The following is a 13,183-nucleotide window of genomic DNA, read 5'->3' on the forward strand; positions in this document are numbered from 1 at the left end:
TGGAAGATCTCACTTACTACTCACAGTACATCTGTAGAATAGAAATTGTTATGCTCATTTTACTGAAGAAACTTAGGCTTCACAAGATTAAGTGACATTACCAAAGCCACACATGTAGTTAACAGCAGACGTTGGACTAAAACCCAGGTCTGACTTTTCAACCCACGCTTGTTCCTCTTTGCTCCTCTGTTTCTTAGAATATGAATGGCATGTCAAAATTCGAATGCAGAAATTACTCTTTTGGTTTCCTTATTTAGTAATATAGTTTGTATATGCAGAATATGATGATGCTTGGTGGGAGATTCTTTAAACATATGGTAAAATGTATTACTGCTTGTGTTGTCTACAAAGACAAGAGTAACCTGAGCTCAAAGAAGGCTGCCCAGGTAGAGGCCTCATCTGATTAATTCAAAAATTGTATTCCAGTGATTCCATTTGGAATTCATTTGGTATCTCGGCCCCTGAAAAAGTTTCATTGGGCTTTTTGTTGTTACTGTTGTTCTAGTGTCTACATAGAGCCAAGGTAAACAATTCAGAAAAATAAAATAAAATAAAATAGAGCCTTTTTCTCACCACCAATTGAAAAGATTTTCTAATTGCTTTAGCTCTTTTGTTATTGTGTAGACACACCCTAAAATACCATGAAAACTTTAACTAGATACTTGCCGAATCATAGGAGGAGATTCATGTACCTCCAAACATTGGGGTTTCTGATGACCCAGCTCTCAAAGGTCCCAAAAAAGAATCCAAAGACCTTATCTGCACCAAAGCTGTCCAACAGAACTTTCTGCAGTGATGGTCATGTTCTACGTGTGCGCTATCTAATAGAGTAAGCACTAGCACATGTGGCTGTTGAACACTTGAAATATGACTAATCAACTGAAAAAATACATTTGTTATTTTACTTAGTTTTTAATTACATAAACTTTATTTATAGTGCATTTAAATACACATTTGTGGCTGTGCCTACTGTGTTGGACAGTGTAGCTCTAGAAATTGACAAGGATTTTATTCTAGGACACTCAATTTGAGTCCACATTGGATATAGCTTACAAAGTTTTCGCAATGATACTGTTCTAGGACAAAGTCAACTCAAAAATATAAAGCATTTGAGATGACACAAACATACAACATATAGTCATTTAAAATGATCTCAAAAGGAGCTGCTAATAAGGAAAAAGTAACATCATAGACAGCAATGACATTTGGAAAACCAGTCCCCAGCAATGCAAAAATGCATGTATATAGGAAAAGAACAATAGTGAAAAATCAATTAATAAAAACAGACATGACTATGCTACACTAGGTAACATCATAATATTCTAATACCAAATATAGCTAAAATTATTTCCCATATCTAAACTTTGGTAACCAAGATGAATTACATTATTTGCTGAATTTAAGCTGACTGCTTAAAAACAAAGAAAAACAGCCCATGCACTTGAAAAAGGGAATTTGTCTAATGGGCAAATTCTGTAGAATATTTTCTGAGGGAGGGTGTCTGAGAGGAAGTAGAGTTTATACTATGAGCTACAAAGTAAATAGTGGAACAGAAATGTCCTCTTATTCATTGTTGCTCTAAACACTTAGTCTCAGTGTATTTCAATCTTCAGTGTTTTCATTTTTAACAGCTCTGCTCCATCATTGCAGTTTGCCATCTGGTGCATGCATGCTTCTACTCATCCAACTCCACACTGCAACTACATGTCTACATAAAAATGAATTTGCTTGCTGACTTAATATGGGCAGGCATTTAAACTACCATATTTTTTTCCTCAAGAAATGTAATTATCCTTTTAGTTTGCTTCCTTAGCTAACAGTCCATTGTATGAAAGAAAAACTCCATTATATGTAGAATAAACAAAAAGTAAATCTCAAAATTTTAATGTATCTGTACACTGCTGGCATATTAGATATCCAGAGTTGGGCCAATGCTTTCTGGTCCCTGCACTTAGATTGAAAAATAGCAAGCTCAGAGGGCATAAGGCTGTAGCTCAGCTACTTACAGAATTTTATTTATGCAAATAAGACTTCCATGGCTAGAAGTTTCAAAGAACCTGGCCTCATTTGGATAGCTTTCTATCTGGCCAAGATGATGCTTTCTCACATTCCTGTCTAAGAAGAAGGGCCCCCCAAACTGTTTCTCCCACCTGCATCCTGAATTTGGCATGTTTCCCTGCACTTTCTACAGTTCACTTGGTAGATGTATGTTCATGGCCAATTTGTAGATGCCAGATAAACAAGATGCCATGGTTGTGCTTGGGCTATGGCTTATGGATGGCCACAACAATCCTTTTCAAGTTGGATAGATAATATTAACTAAGAGGCAGCATGGCTTTATTGGGATGGGTGGATAAGAACTGCAGCCTTCTTCACCTGGACTGCTATCAACTAGAAGATGCTCTGTAAATTGTCTTTGGCTCTCATGCTTTCTTTGGTAACAGATCACAGTGCACAGTGAAGAGAGGCCTGGCCCTAAGCTACCTTTGTCTTAAGCTACCATCCATTTTCTAAGCTAATGCCCTGCAAGCAGTGCATAGAAATACTTCAAGGACCTTAGCTAGATATAGAGAGTTTACTCTGGCAGGTCAGCAGCAACTAGAGATGGTAGGTGGGTGGACAGCGAGGGACACACCCTTTTCTTGAATGTGGAGATGTATGACTGATGAACTCACTCTGGGAGAGAGACTGGGTGTATACTACATAAAAGACTGGTTGAAGTCAATTGACATGTTGTACGATGAAGCACATGTTAGAAGAATAACAATTTGCAACTAAAATATAACATAAGGTATTTAAAATATGGAATTGTATTCTGATGGTGTTCTTCTTGCCCTACCATTTTTGCATCTACTATAAGGAAAATACATAACTAACAATTTGTGCTGTTATCAACCAAATAAATTTATTACATAAAATAAAACTGTCAATATAAGGAGGTACGTGATTAAAAAACAACAACAACAATGCAGACTGCTGGAAAATGGATGTGGGCACCAAAACTCTACAGAAATAATGGTGCCTAGAAAATTCTAGAACACACTTCTGTGCTGTGTTAATTTGTTATGGTTCTTGTTTTGTTTTGCTTCTTCATTTGTTTGGATCCCTAACATTCTCAACATTATGTTACTTGTTTCATCCTTTTGGACTAACCACACAGGCTGCAAAGTATATCTGGACTAGGCTGAGAAAAAAGGGCTGGCAACAGGAAGAAAATAATGCTCTGAGCAGATAGATAAATTATGTCTGGGCTGGTTCCCACAGCTGTTCTAACTCAATCAAGTAAAACCCAACTCCCTTAACTCAAGAGGCACCAGTACTCCCATGTTCAGAGGTACCTGAATTGAGGTGACCTGGTCTACCAAAGGCTATTGAACCCACCAAAAGAGTGGGCATAATGTGTATGGTCTCTATCGCAGCCTTTTCCCAAAAGGAAAATAATAATAAGTAATATTGTCTGCACATTTATTTTATACATACCTATATATTTACTTTTCCTGTAGACTGTATACCACCAGTAAGAAAGAGTGTACAAAAGTCTGTTACTTGGTACACTATCCCACCAACAGTATAGCTTTTGACTGCTTTCCAAAAGGTAAGAAAACAATCTAATTCTTATTTATTTATATGTTCTTGTCTCCAATGAGAATTAGAAATGTCTCAGTGGAAACTGCATGATTACCTGAAAGTATGTCTATAGGAAGAAATGAATTTTGAAAGATGATCTGTTTTATAAGCTTAGTGCCAGCAGCTGCTACTGGTAATATGCTTGCTTAATTTTCTAAAGGACGTGTTTATGAGTATGTACATATTTGTTTTTCCTGAACAACTAGGCAGTAATTTCAGAGAACTGGTGCTAGTCATTCTGACACATTCTCTACTTTAAAACTACCATGGTGAGAAGCTATTTCTCAATGTATGATTTTCTACTCTGGGTTTAGAAGGCAATGTGGAAAACCTACAAGGAGAGAAGGGGGATGCTTAATAAATGCAATCTTAGTAAAATGTTTGTTCTGGTTTATTTTTACTAAATACATTCGAAGAAGTATATATATTCCCAGAAAAGCATCCATGGAAATAGCAGCAAATGGCCTTACCATCATTAACCCAAAATTGTCTTGGTTCCTTCTCTGCAGAAAATAAATAGGTTTACTGTTCTGGATTGATGATATGTTGATGACGATTTGTGGCTCATAGTTCTGCCTTTGACAAACACTGAAGCAACTTTAGTCATCACACAAAGGTAGAGAAAGGGTCAGACCACAAGGGTCTAAAGGTTAGTTTCAATATTGGTCACACTCAAGAAATACCTATAAATACCAAGGGTGTTCAAATAAATAAATTAGAGAAAATTATGTTGTATTGTGTGATGTGTGAACCAGCCACATGAGTGGGCTAGCCTAAGAATAATAATGGATTCACCACAGATGCTTCTATATTGCTTTAGGCTCTCACTCAAGAATATATACTCTGAAAGAATATTATCCTCACCCTGTTTCAGCCTAAGCAATATTACAAGACAGTGGAAAATAACATTTGCTATGGCAAGCATTCTCATCCACATGGAACAGGGCATTCTAAACAATGTAAAATATATAGTAGAGAACATGGAGTAAGTTATTAGAGTCATGTGGTAGCTTTGAATAAAAAATTCTTTTTTGATTTTCTCTCAACCTCCTATTGCACTTACAAAATATCGAGCCCTGTCTCTAGAAAGATTCCAAAAGAGTAAGCAGTGAGGTCATGCCGCAGGAGGGGGAAAAATATTGCTTAATAATGTAGACTAGTCTTTCTCTTTCCTACATTGATAACATGACACTTTTATCAGATCACCATTCTGTTTCTTCTCATCTCTGTTTGTGTAATAGTATTCTAAATACAAATAATATCTTGCTCTCTCTCTCTTTTATCCATTTAGCATGGTAAGACAGGATAAGTGTAATTCCAAAGAGTAATTACATTTTCTGTTGACTTTAGATGGATGCCAGTAACTCGGCCTTTAATTTAGGGTATATTGTTCAGATAGGTATTTCCTTTTTCCTTATCAACATGATCTGTCCTAGTTTTTAAATAGGGCATTCTTTTCTCCTAGTTAATATGTAACTGTACTCCAGTGAGATTTCAAGTTTTTTGCAGTACAAGTGCTTGTCAAAACACTGTAGCTCATCACTTTAATAGTCTTTTTTACATGAGACTGACTGAGACTAAATAAGAAGGGATTTTCCCTGGGTAAAAATGATAGATTTAATCTCAATCCATTAAAAATTCTCTTTTGTTCTTTTCTAAGTTGATCCCTTTTGGTTTAAAGGGAGTCAGATGAAAATATTTTAAGTCAACCTTTTAGTTAAAAAATACTTTCAGGATATGCAGGTTAGAAGTAAATTCAAACTGTTAGCTAGAATTGTCTTACTTCAGAGATTTTGATGAGAGAAAGCAAGTCACATCAAGAGAGAGGAATAATTGCTTAATAATGTGGACTGGTCTGTTTCCTATGCTGATATCGTAGGGCTTCTATTAGTTTATTATTCTATTTCTTCTCATCTTTGTTTTGAAATGGTATTCCAAATACAAATAATAGTTGTATTTGGTCTCCTTTTCTGACCAATTTAAATATGGCTTTAGAAAGTAATGATAAATATTTTGTGGAACTATTTCAAAATAATTTGGAATAGAAGTTGGTTTAAATTACATGAATTCAAAGAGCAGATGATTTACTTGTTCAGGTCAATATTAGACTAGTAAACTTGTGAGACCAATGAAAGAAGTCTCTTAATGCTATGTGTTCAAATCCATTTCTAAGTGATTGCTTTCAGGGAGACAAAACAGTAAAAAGATAACCATAGATTCAGGAGTAAACTTTCATACTACTGCACTATTAAAACTCAGTGTCGGGTACCATGTCCCAACAAAGTCACGCTATATACAGGAATTCAAACATTTGCTTATAGGGATTTGAAGGAAGTAGGTTCAAATTCAGATGGAACATAACTTAAGCCTGGTTTGAAAATGCATTCCATAACATGCCTCTGTTTAAAAGCACTCTCATGTGACAAAGACCTCATTCACACAATCATAGAGCTCCCTGGACACTGAACCTCTAAAGGGAAAAGGTCTCCCCTGGAGCAGGAGCATCAGGGTTTTCTTGGGAGCTTAAGAGGTGAGCTTGGGGCTGGGCCAGGCCCCAGCAGCACTGCTACTTGGGAGGAACCACTTCACCTTTGTATTAGTTATTAGATGTCATCAGCAGAATCAATACTTTCTGCATCCTTTACATGAATATCTATAAATTTTTAAACTCTGCAATGTGTTATCAACCTAATGACATTATGTCGAAATGCAATTACGTACAAAATAAAAAGCACCATGCACCTGGTATCATCACCATCACCAGGTCAGGAAAGAAGCTTTGTTAAGACGTAAATTTTTACATTCTAGGATGGTATTTTGATTAAAAACCTTTGAGAGTATAATTAAGCCTTGTGAGAATACCAAGTACCTGAATTATATTATTGACATCCATTATTGAATGGTATTACACAAATTAATAATCTTTGGTTTCTTATAATGAATGGGATGATTTGGCAATTCTACGCATTTGGAAACTGCAGTGCAAGTTTTAGTATCATGTTGGGACTCTCCCTCTTTGACATTCAATGTGATATCTCTGCTGTAACGGGAGACCACCTCCACTTAAACTTCACTTTGGGACACTATAAGTATAGCAAAGAATACATGTTATCTGACCTTTGACACTGAATCACCTTGGGAATAAATGCTGCTATAAAATTTTTGGCATATTTCTCTCTGCCTAAGAGGTTCCTGAGACACCATCATTTCCTCGCCAAGGTTTGATATCTCAGCATATCTTCAAAATTCAATTGATATCTGCTGTCTTGGTTCTGCAACTTGAGTTCAACTTAACTGGATGGATGAATGTTTACATGGATACTACTTCTCTCGTTCCTTGCATAAAAGAAATGTACACATCATACCTCAAAGTCACTAAAACTATGTCAAGTTTTACATTATATGCATTGCACTGCCCTATATGGTCAAGACTGTTTACTGCGTGAGTGTCCTTAAATTGGGTCAATCAAAGAAATATTTGCCAAACACCTCTCCTCTGGGCCATCCTTGAACTGACTAGGAGTCGGGGACAGGAGGGGACAATGCGTTCAGGGAGCTTAGATCTGATGGAAGACTCGAAGGTAAGTAATAGACTCAAAGGTAACAGGGGCTCCTCCTCAAGGTAGGTACCAAGTACCATCAAGCTACAGGTGGAGAGCATCATCCAGTACGCTTTGCTTGAGCTGCTCTTAAAAAATAAAGGCAGCCATATATAGAATGGCACACAAGGTAGGGGAAAGTATACACAAAGAAGCTGAAGTACAAGAGAGTATGACACGTTCTGGTACTAGGAAACAGTTATGTGAGGCCATTGAGTTTTGAGGCAGATAGCTTTAGGGAATGAAATGCAGAAAACAACTGAGCATAGAAAGACTGAGTCTTCTTTGTCTTTGTGCCTTTAAGTACAAGAGCTAGTAAGCACTAGGCTGTGAGAAAATGTGCTTGGAATGAATGCAGTACAATACCTCCCAAACCAAAGGCTCCTATTACCTAGAACTCGGTAGGTGCACAGTAAACATTTATAAGAAAATATTTACTAGCAATAATAAAATATCAACTCTACAACCTGAGCAGGTGGAATTATATTCTTCCAAATAAAGCCTAGAAGGACACAAAGACAACCCTAAAAAGACAGTATTTAAACTGATGTCACAAGTTTCAAAAACATGATGTAGTTGTAATGTACAGCTCCTACAATGGGTGTCAGAGCTACATCTGGGCTTCTGCAATTAATTTGTTTTGTTGTGCTAAACCTATTTATAAACCAAGAAAGTTTTATGCTTATTTTATTTCATAGACCACAGATATCTATACCATTTTTCTTTCAAAGTGAACATGAACTTGAAAGATTCCATTGGACATGGATCCTCAGGACTTGCTTCAAATAATTATGGATTTTAATCAGGTAGACACAAAAACATAAGCAATCCAATTGGTGGTTTTCTGACTATTAAGTGCATTTCCTTAAAGACTGTCATATAGGATAGATTTGTCTTTTATCAAATGTCATTTGCATTGAAAAAAAACTGTGTATCCTAAACCAAGATCAGTTAATCTCCGAATTCTTTCTTTCCCCCAATTATTGTGAATGAGCATCTTCCCAATATTCAAGAGATGGTGACCCTTGTGACTCTCGTTTCCATCTACTAAAGATGTATCTCAACTTTGCAGATTTTTTTTTGGCTGTACAATGGAACTTGGATACACTTTAAATTAACTTTCTCTAGGAATCAAAGGTAATCATTATTTCTCTCTATGATCTACATGACTATTCTCATTCTTTTCAAGTTGAAGATTAGTTTTCAACTCCCTTTATATCTCTGCCCTCTTTCATAGTAACCTCTGAGGACTCAGCTTGCACAAAGAGGATTGAAAAAACATTTCCAAAGCTTGTTCTTCCTGAGCTGACCCAACACTTAGAAAAATATGACATGGATCAGCAACTCCATTTTCTGTAAGTGTTGGTGCAAGTATTGGTTATAGCCTTGCATGTGCTATCCTTTTCTCTGGTCAAGAATAGGAAAAACTGAAGTGGGAGTCCCACTCTGGCTCTGTTACATGGGATAGCATAAGCTTCATCATGCAATAGATCTCTGATTGTGGATAAGTCACGCTATCCAATCCTCAGTTTCCTCTTTCATAAGATGGAAATAAGCTAATCTTGATGCGGTATCATAGAGGTAACATGAGATTCTATATAGGAAAACCCTCTTTTGTAAGGGCTGGCTGCAGATATGACAGGGTACATAAAATAACATTGTTGGTCTCTGCTCATCTGTGTTTTAATTGGCTTTCCTTTCTCCTTTTGTTTTGGTTACATTTTTTGTCTATCATAAACTCTCAGATTTGGAAGCTATGATATATAGATTGCCAATAAAGTCAGGCAACCTTATCTCTAGGTACAACAATCTCTATTTTCAAGATAGTTTACTGGAGCCTTTTGATGCATCATTAGTAGTCGTTTGGCTTGGTGAAATTGACAGAGAAGGCTATCAGTCACTCAGCAGGGGTGCTATGGGACAGAGAGGCTCATACCGTCTGATATATGAAACACTACATGTGATTAACTTCGACAGGTAGCTCCTGGCTGTCTGGCAAGCTGAAAAGCATTTTAAGTTCAAATAATCGTTCTGGGGTATGTCTTGAGTGATAGAATAATGACTGAGGGGAACAGATTCCCTTAATCTTAGCTCGTGAAAACACATTCGGTTTCCTTTAGAGGCTAAGATCCTACAAAAAAATCAATAAACAAAACTTCTCAAAGATCTTCCTTGGTACATTGAAGTTTGGTTTTTATTGCACTTATATTAAATATGGGACTGCCCTGGAGGGCCAGACTCATTTATCTCAGTCTTCTAAGGGCCTATCATGGTCATTTACAGCAATTTAATAATAATATTAATTATGTTAAGTTCATCGTATTTTCACTATTGCTGCAAAGTTTAGAATGTACCCAACTATCCATTAAGGCAGGTCTTATTGACAGGTAGAAAAATTGCCTAGAGCAGTGAATTAAGCTCCTGGTAACACACACCAGTGAGTGGCAAAGTAGACACCTGTACGCAGGTCTTGTGGCCTGAGGCCTTTCTAATGATTTTTCTGAAATGGAATAGAATAGGGTAAAATGTCCCAGTCTACATCATCTATCTCATCATCATTTCTTGCTCTCATAAGTTGATTCTAGAGGCCCTCAATTTGCTAAAGATTAGTTAGGTCCTCCAGGGTTTCAAGGAGGGAAACATAATCTGACTTCAGGGTCATTGCAAAGTGAGATGCATCTTCCTTTTATTTTTTCTTTTTTTTTTTTTTTTTTGTATAGTATTGCAAAGACCACTAGATATAATTTCACTTCCCCTTGGATTTTTTTGGTAGTCTAAAAAATTAAACACTGTAGTTCCTGTTATTATACAAAAAACATCGTCTCCTAGAGCTGGAAGTGTTTAGTTCTCAGAATTCATTGACATCTATTGATGATCATATTTCACATCTACTGGTCATCCCGAATGAAGTTCAGCCATTCGGAGTTCAAACCATGAGTCTTCATATACAGATGGTTATAAGCAGACTTGCCTCTGCTTCAGGTAATCAAGTTTGGTGTGGAAACATGAGCAAAGGTAATTAAACTCAGAAGATTTGCTGGCATTAAAAAATGGCAATTCCCTGGAACAAAAATGAGAAAAGATAACTCCCCACACCCCTTCATCACCTACTTCTCTCTCTGCTTTTGCCATAGGAAAGCTCTGTAAAGAAACTGACCACAAGGGTCATTATCACTCTGAGCTGAAAATTTGATTAAGCTGGTATCCTAGGGTTAGCATGAAAAATGCTATATTTTTGTTCTTGGAACTTAATTCCTTTTTCCCTTGTTTTTGTCATGTTTGCAAATTTCATTTGCATTTAATTTCCCATGGTTTGCCAAAGTCCAGACTGAGACTTGAGCTGTTGTTTTTATTCAGGTGTAAAGTGCAACTGGAACTAACCACCTGAGCTGCCATCTAGTCGGGCGACTGTCTGAGGCAAGTGTCTATCCTTCTAAGTGTCCTGAGGAAGCTTTGCTACCCAGCCGACCAATGAACTTAATGAATGAAAGAGACTTTATCCTATTTGCATGAGTTTAGTCATGGGCAGTTCTCATGCCAGTAACATCCTCTCAATATTCCATCATAGTTAAGGAAATTGCACTAAAGATCTCTTGAGGTCACGGTGCAGTAGAATCTTGTCTAGGAGCTTTATTTAAGGAAAAGATCAATGATACCAAATGATGAAGAGATCCCTACTGTAATCTATTGTGATCTACTGTGATACAATACTGAAAAGCCAGTCTCTTCCTAGGTACTGGATTCTCAGTCTTTTCTGGGTCAAGTCAGCAGGAAGAGTAACATTCAGGTGGGGCAGTGGGGTGGGGGAGGTTCTAACCCATTCCCATTTATAGGAAAAGATCAAATAAGGGCTCAGCAGGTGAAACTTTATCATTAATGCCAAACAAGAAAATGCTGACTTTTTAGAAAAGATCATCTCTCTCTGTCTCAATTTCCTTATCTGCAAAATATAACCTCATGGTAGTAATGAGAAATAAATAAAGGTAAAGGGCTTAGATCAGAACTTGGCACAATAGCTATTCAAATGTTAACCATCAATGTTGTGATGGTGTCACCTAAAATTAACTGGATTTTCTGTTTCTATTTCCTCTAGGAAATGATTTTGGAGATTCCCATCTGATACTCTTCTATTTGATCTCTTGTACCATTGTCTTCCTGTATCATACATAATAAAGTTTAAGAATGTCAAGCAATCCATCTGCATCTAATTTTTGTTTGGAACAACCTGCAGGATTTTCTAACACATCTTGAAATATCAACACATCTCCTGTCTTTTCTTCAACCTACTTAGTATTGATCATTTTTGGAGCAACGGTGCCTTAAAGCCAAAATTTCGCTGTATTGTCAAATGAGCTATCTGGGAAATCACATTTAAACACACTTAGTCTTCATTTAATTTCATAACACAACACAAATTTCCTGACTCTAGGCAGAAATACATTCAACATTTTCACCATCATGGTGATGTTTAAAAATTAGTACCTGTTAGCACTCAGATATTTGAGGAAAAGCCAATGACCAATTTTAAAAATCCTACGTATGGCAGATATTTGCCAAAAGCAAACCTTCTAAAGTACATTTCAGTTTATATGTCAGTCTAATTTAAATTATTTGTTCCCCCAACCTGGTGGGCATCAAAAGGTCACCTGTATTTAACAAGCTTCCCCAGTGAAACTGATGCACATCCAGGCTTGGGAAACTTTTTTATTTTTTAAATTGCCCTTGATAAGAAATGTGAAATATGGCATTGGTGTGATGGTGATCACTTACAGAGCAAAGTGTTTTCCAAGGTGTTAAAATGATTGATTTTTGAAAAGTTATTTTGGTTTATTGCACAAGTGGCATCTACCACATCCCCAAGAAGTCACCCCTCACTGTAGGCTAGCACTATGAAAGCTATATCAAGGTCCTCTCTCAAGAGATTCTCTGGACTGGTGTTGTAGATTAAATAAAGCTGAAGCTAATTGTTGAGCTCTGTTACTGGAGCAGAAAAACATAGCATCACCTTTGTTTAAAGCTGAATTTCTATGACAACCCTCAATAAGAAGCTGGCTCAATATTCTTTTTTTTCTGGACTCAGTCGGTCACAAGGTCTGGCCTTTTGTAGGCAAAGTGTGTTGATAAATCTTATGCAATCATATCAAGTCGCTCAGCAGAAGAACTCTACATTTTTTTTAGCCCTGAAATCCCCAAAGAGATTACTATTTTTAAATCTTCACTTCTGCTTTCTATGCTTTTCTGCCCAATCACGTAGTAAAAACGGTGACAGTCTTCAATAACTACTGCTATTAATACATCAGCCATGATCTTATGGAGAAGCAGTCTAGTGCCCAGGTTAAGGCTAAGTCCACACACCTGGATTCTAAATCCAACTTTGTCATTCTCCAGATTGTGATGTGGGCACGTTGCCTACTCTGTACATCAGTTTTCTCATCTGCAAAATTGGTACAATCTTAGTAACTACTGCATGGGGCAGTTATTAGGACTAAATTAGTTAATACATGTGAAATGATGCTTAAAACAGTGCTTGTCATGTAAGAGAATGATAAATAGTTTGTTGTTACTCCTTAATGACTATCACCAACTGAGGTATAGTTGTCAATCCATACAGTAGCTACTGGATCCTTGTGGCTATTTAAGTTAATTAGAATTAAATAAAATTAAACATTCTCTTCCTCAGTTGGACTAGCCACATTTCAGATTCTCAATAGGCACATATAGCTAGCAGCTCCCATATTGGACGGCAAAGTTAAAGAACATTTCCATTATCAGAAAAAGTTAAACAGCGCTGAGCCATAGCTTAGAGAAGGTAAAAAGAGGGATAAAAACGTCTTTTTTTTTTTTTTTTTTTTTGAGACGGAGATTCACTCTCCTTACCCAGGCTGGAGTGCAATGGCGCGATCTCGGCTCACCGCAGCCTCCGCCTCCTGGGTTCAGGCAATTCTCCTGCCTCAGCC

General features: G+C 36.9%; 1 protein-coding gene across 3 annotated transcripts in view; it reads left to right on the forward strand.

The window, feature by feature from the left end:
- Positions 1-13,183, forward strand: part of GRM7 (glutamate metabotropic receptor 7) — an 878,927-nt gene that overhangs the window by 821,078 nt on the left and 44,666 nt on the right. Inside the window, exon 10 of one of the 3 annotated variants that reach the window (XM_032289679.1) lies at positions 3,504-3,595. The exons of 1 other annotated variant lie outside the window; for it this stretch is intronic. In XM_032289679.1, the coding sequence (XP_032145570.1) occupies positions 3,504-3,574 (71 nt within the window). In that variant the 3' untranslated portion in view covers positions 3,575-3,595. Of the gene's footprint in view, positions 1-3,503; positions 7,329-13,183 lie in introns of those variants that run through there. One more of the 3 variants, XM_032289681.1, reaches the window with a different exon arrangement.

This window comes from Sapajus apella, unplaced genomic scaffold (assembly GCF_009761245.1).
Source record: "Sapajus apella isolate SASKATOON/1434 unplaced genomic scaffold, GSC_monkey_1.0 scaffold23, whole genome shotgun sequence".
Lineage (NCBI taxonomy): Eukaryota > Metazoa > Chordata > Mammalia > Primates > Cebidae > Sapajus > Sapajus apella.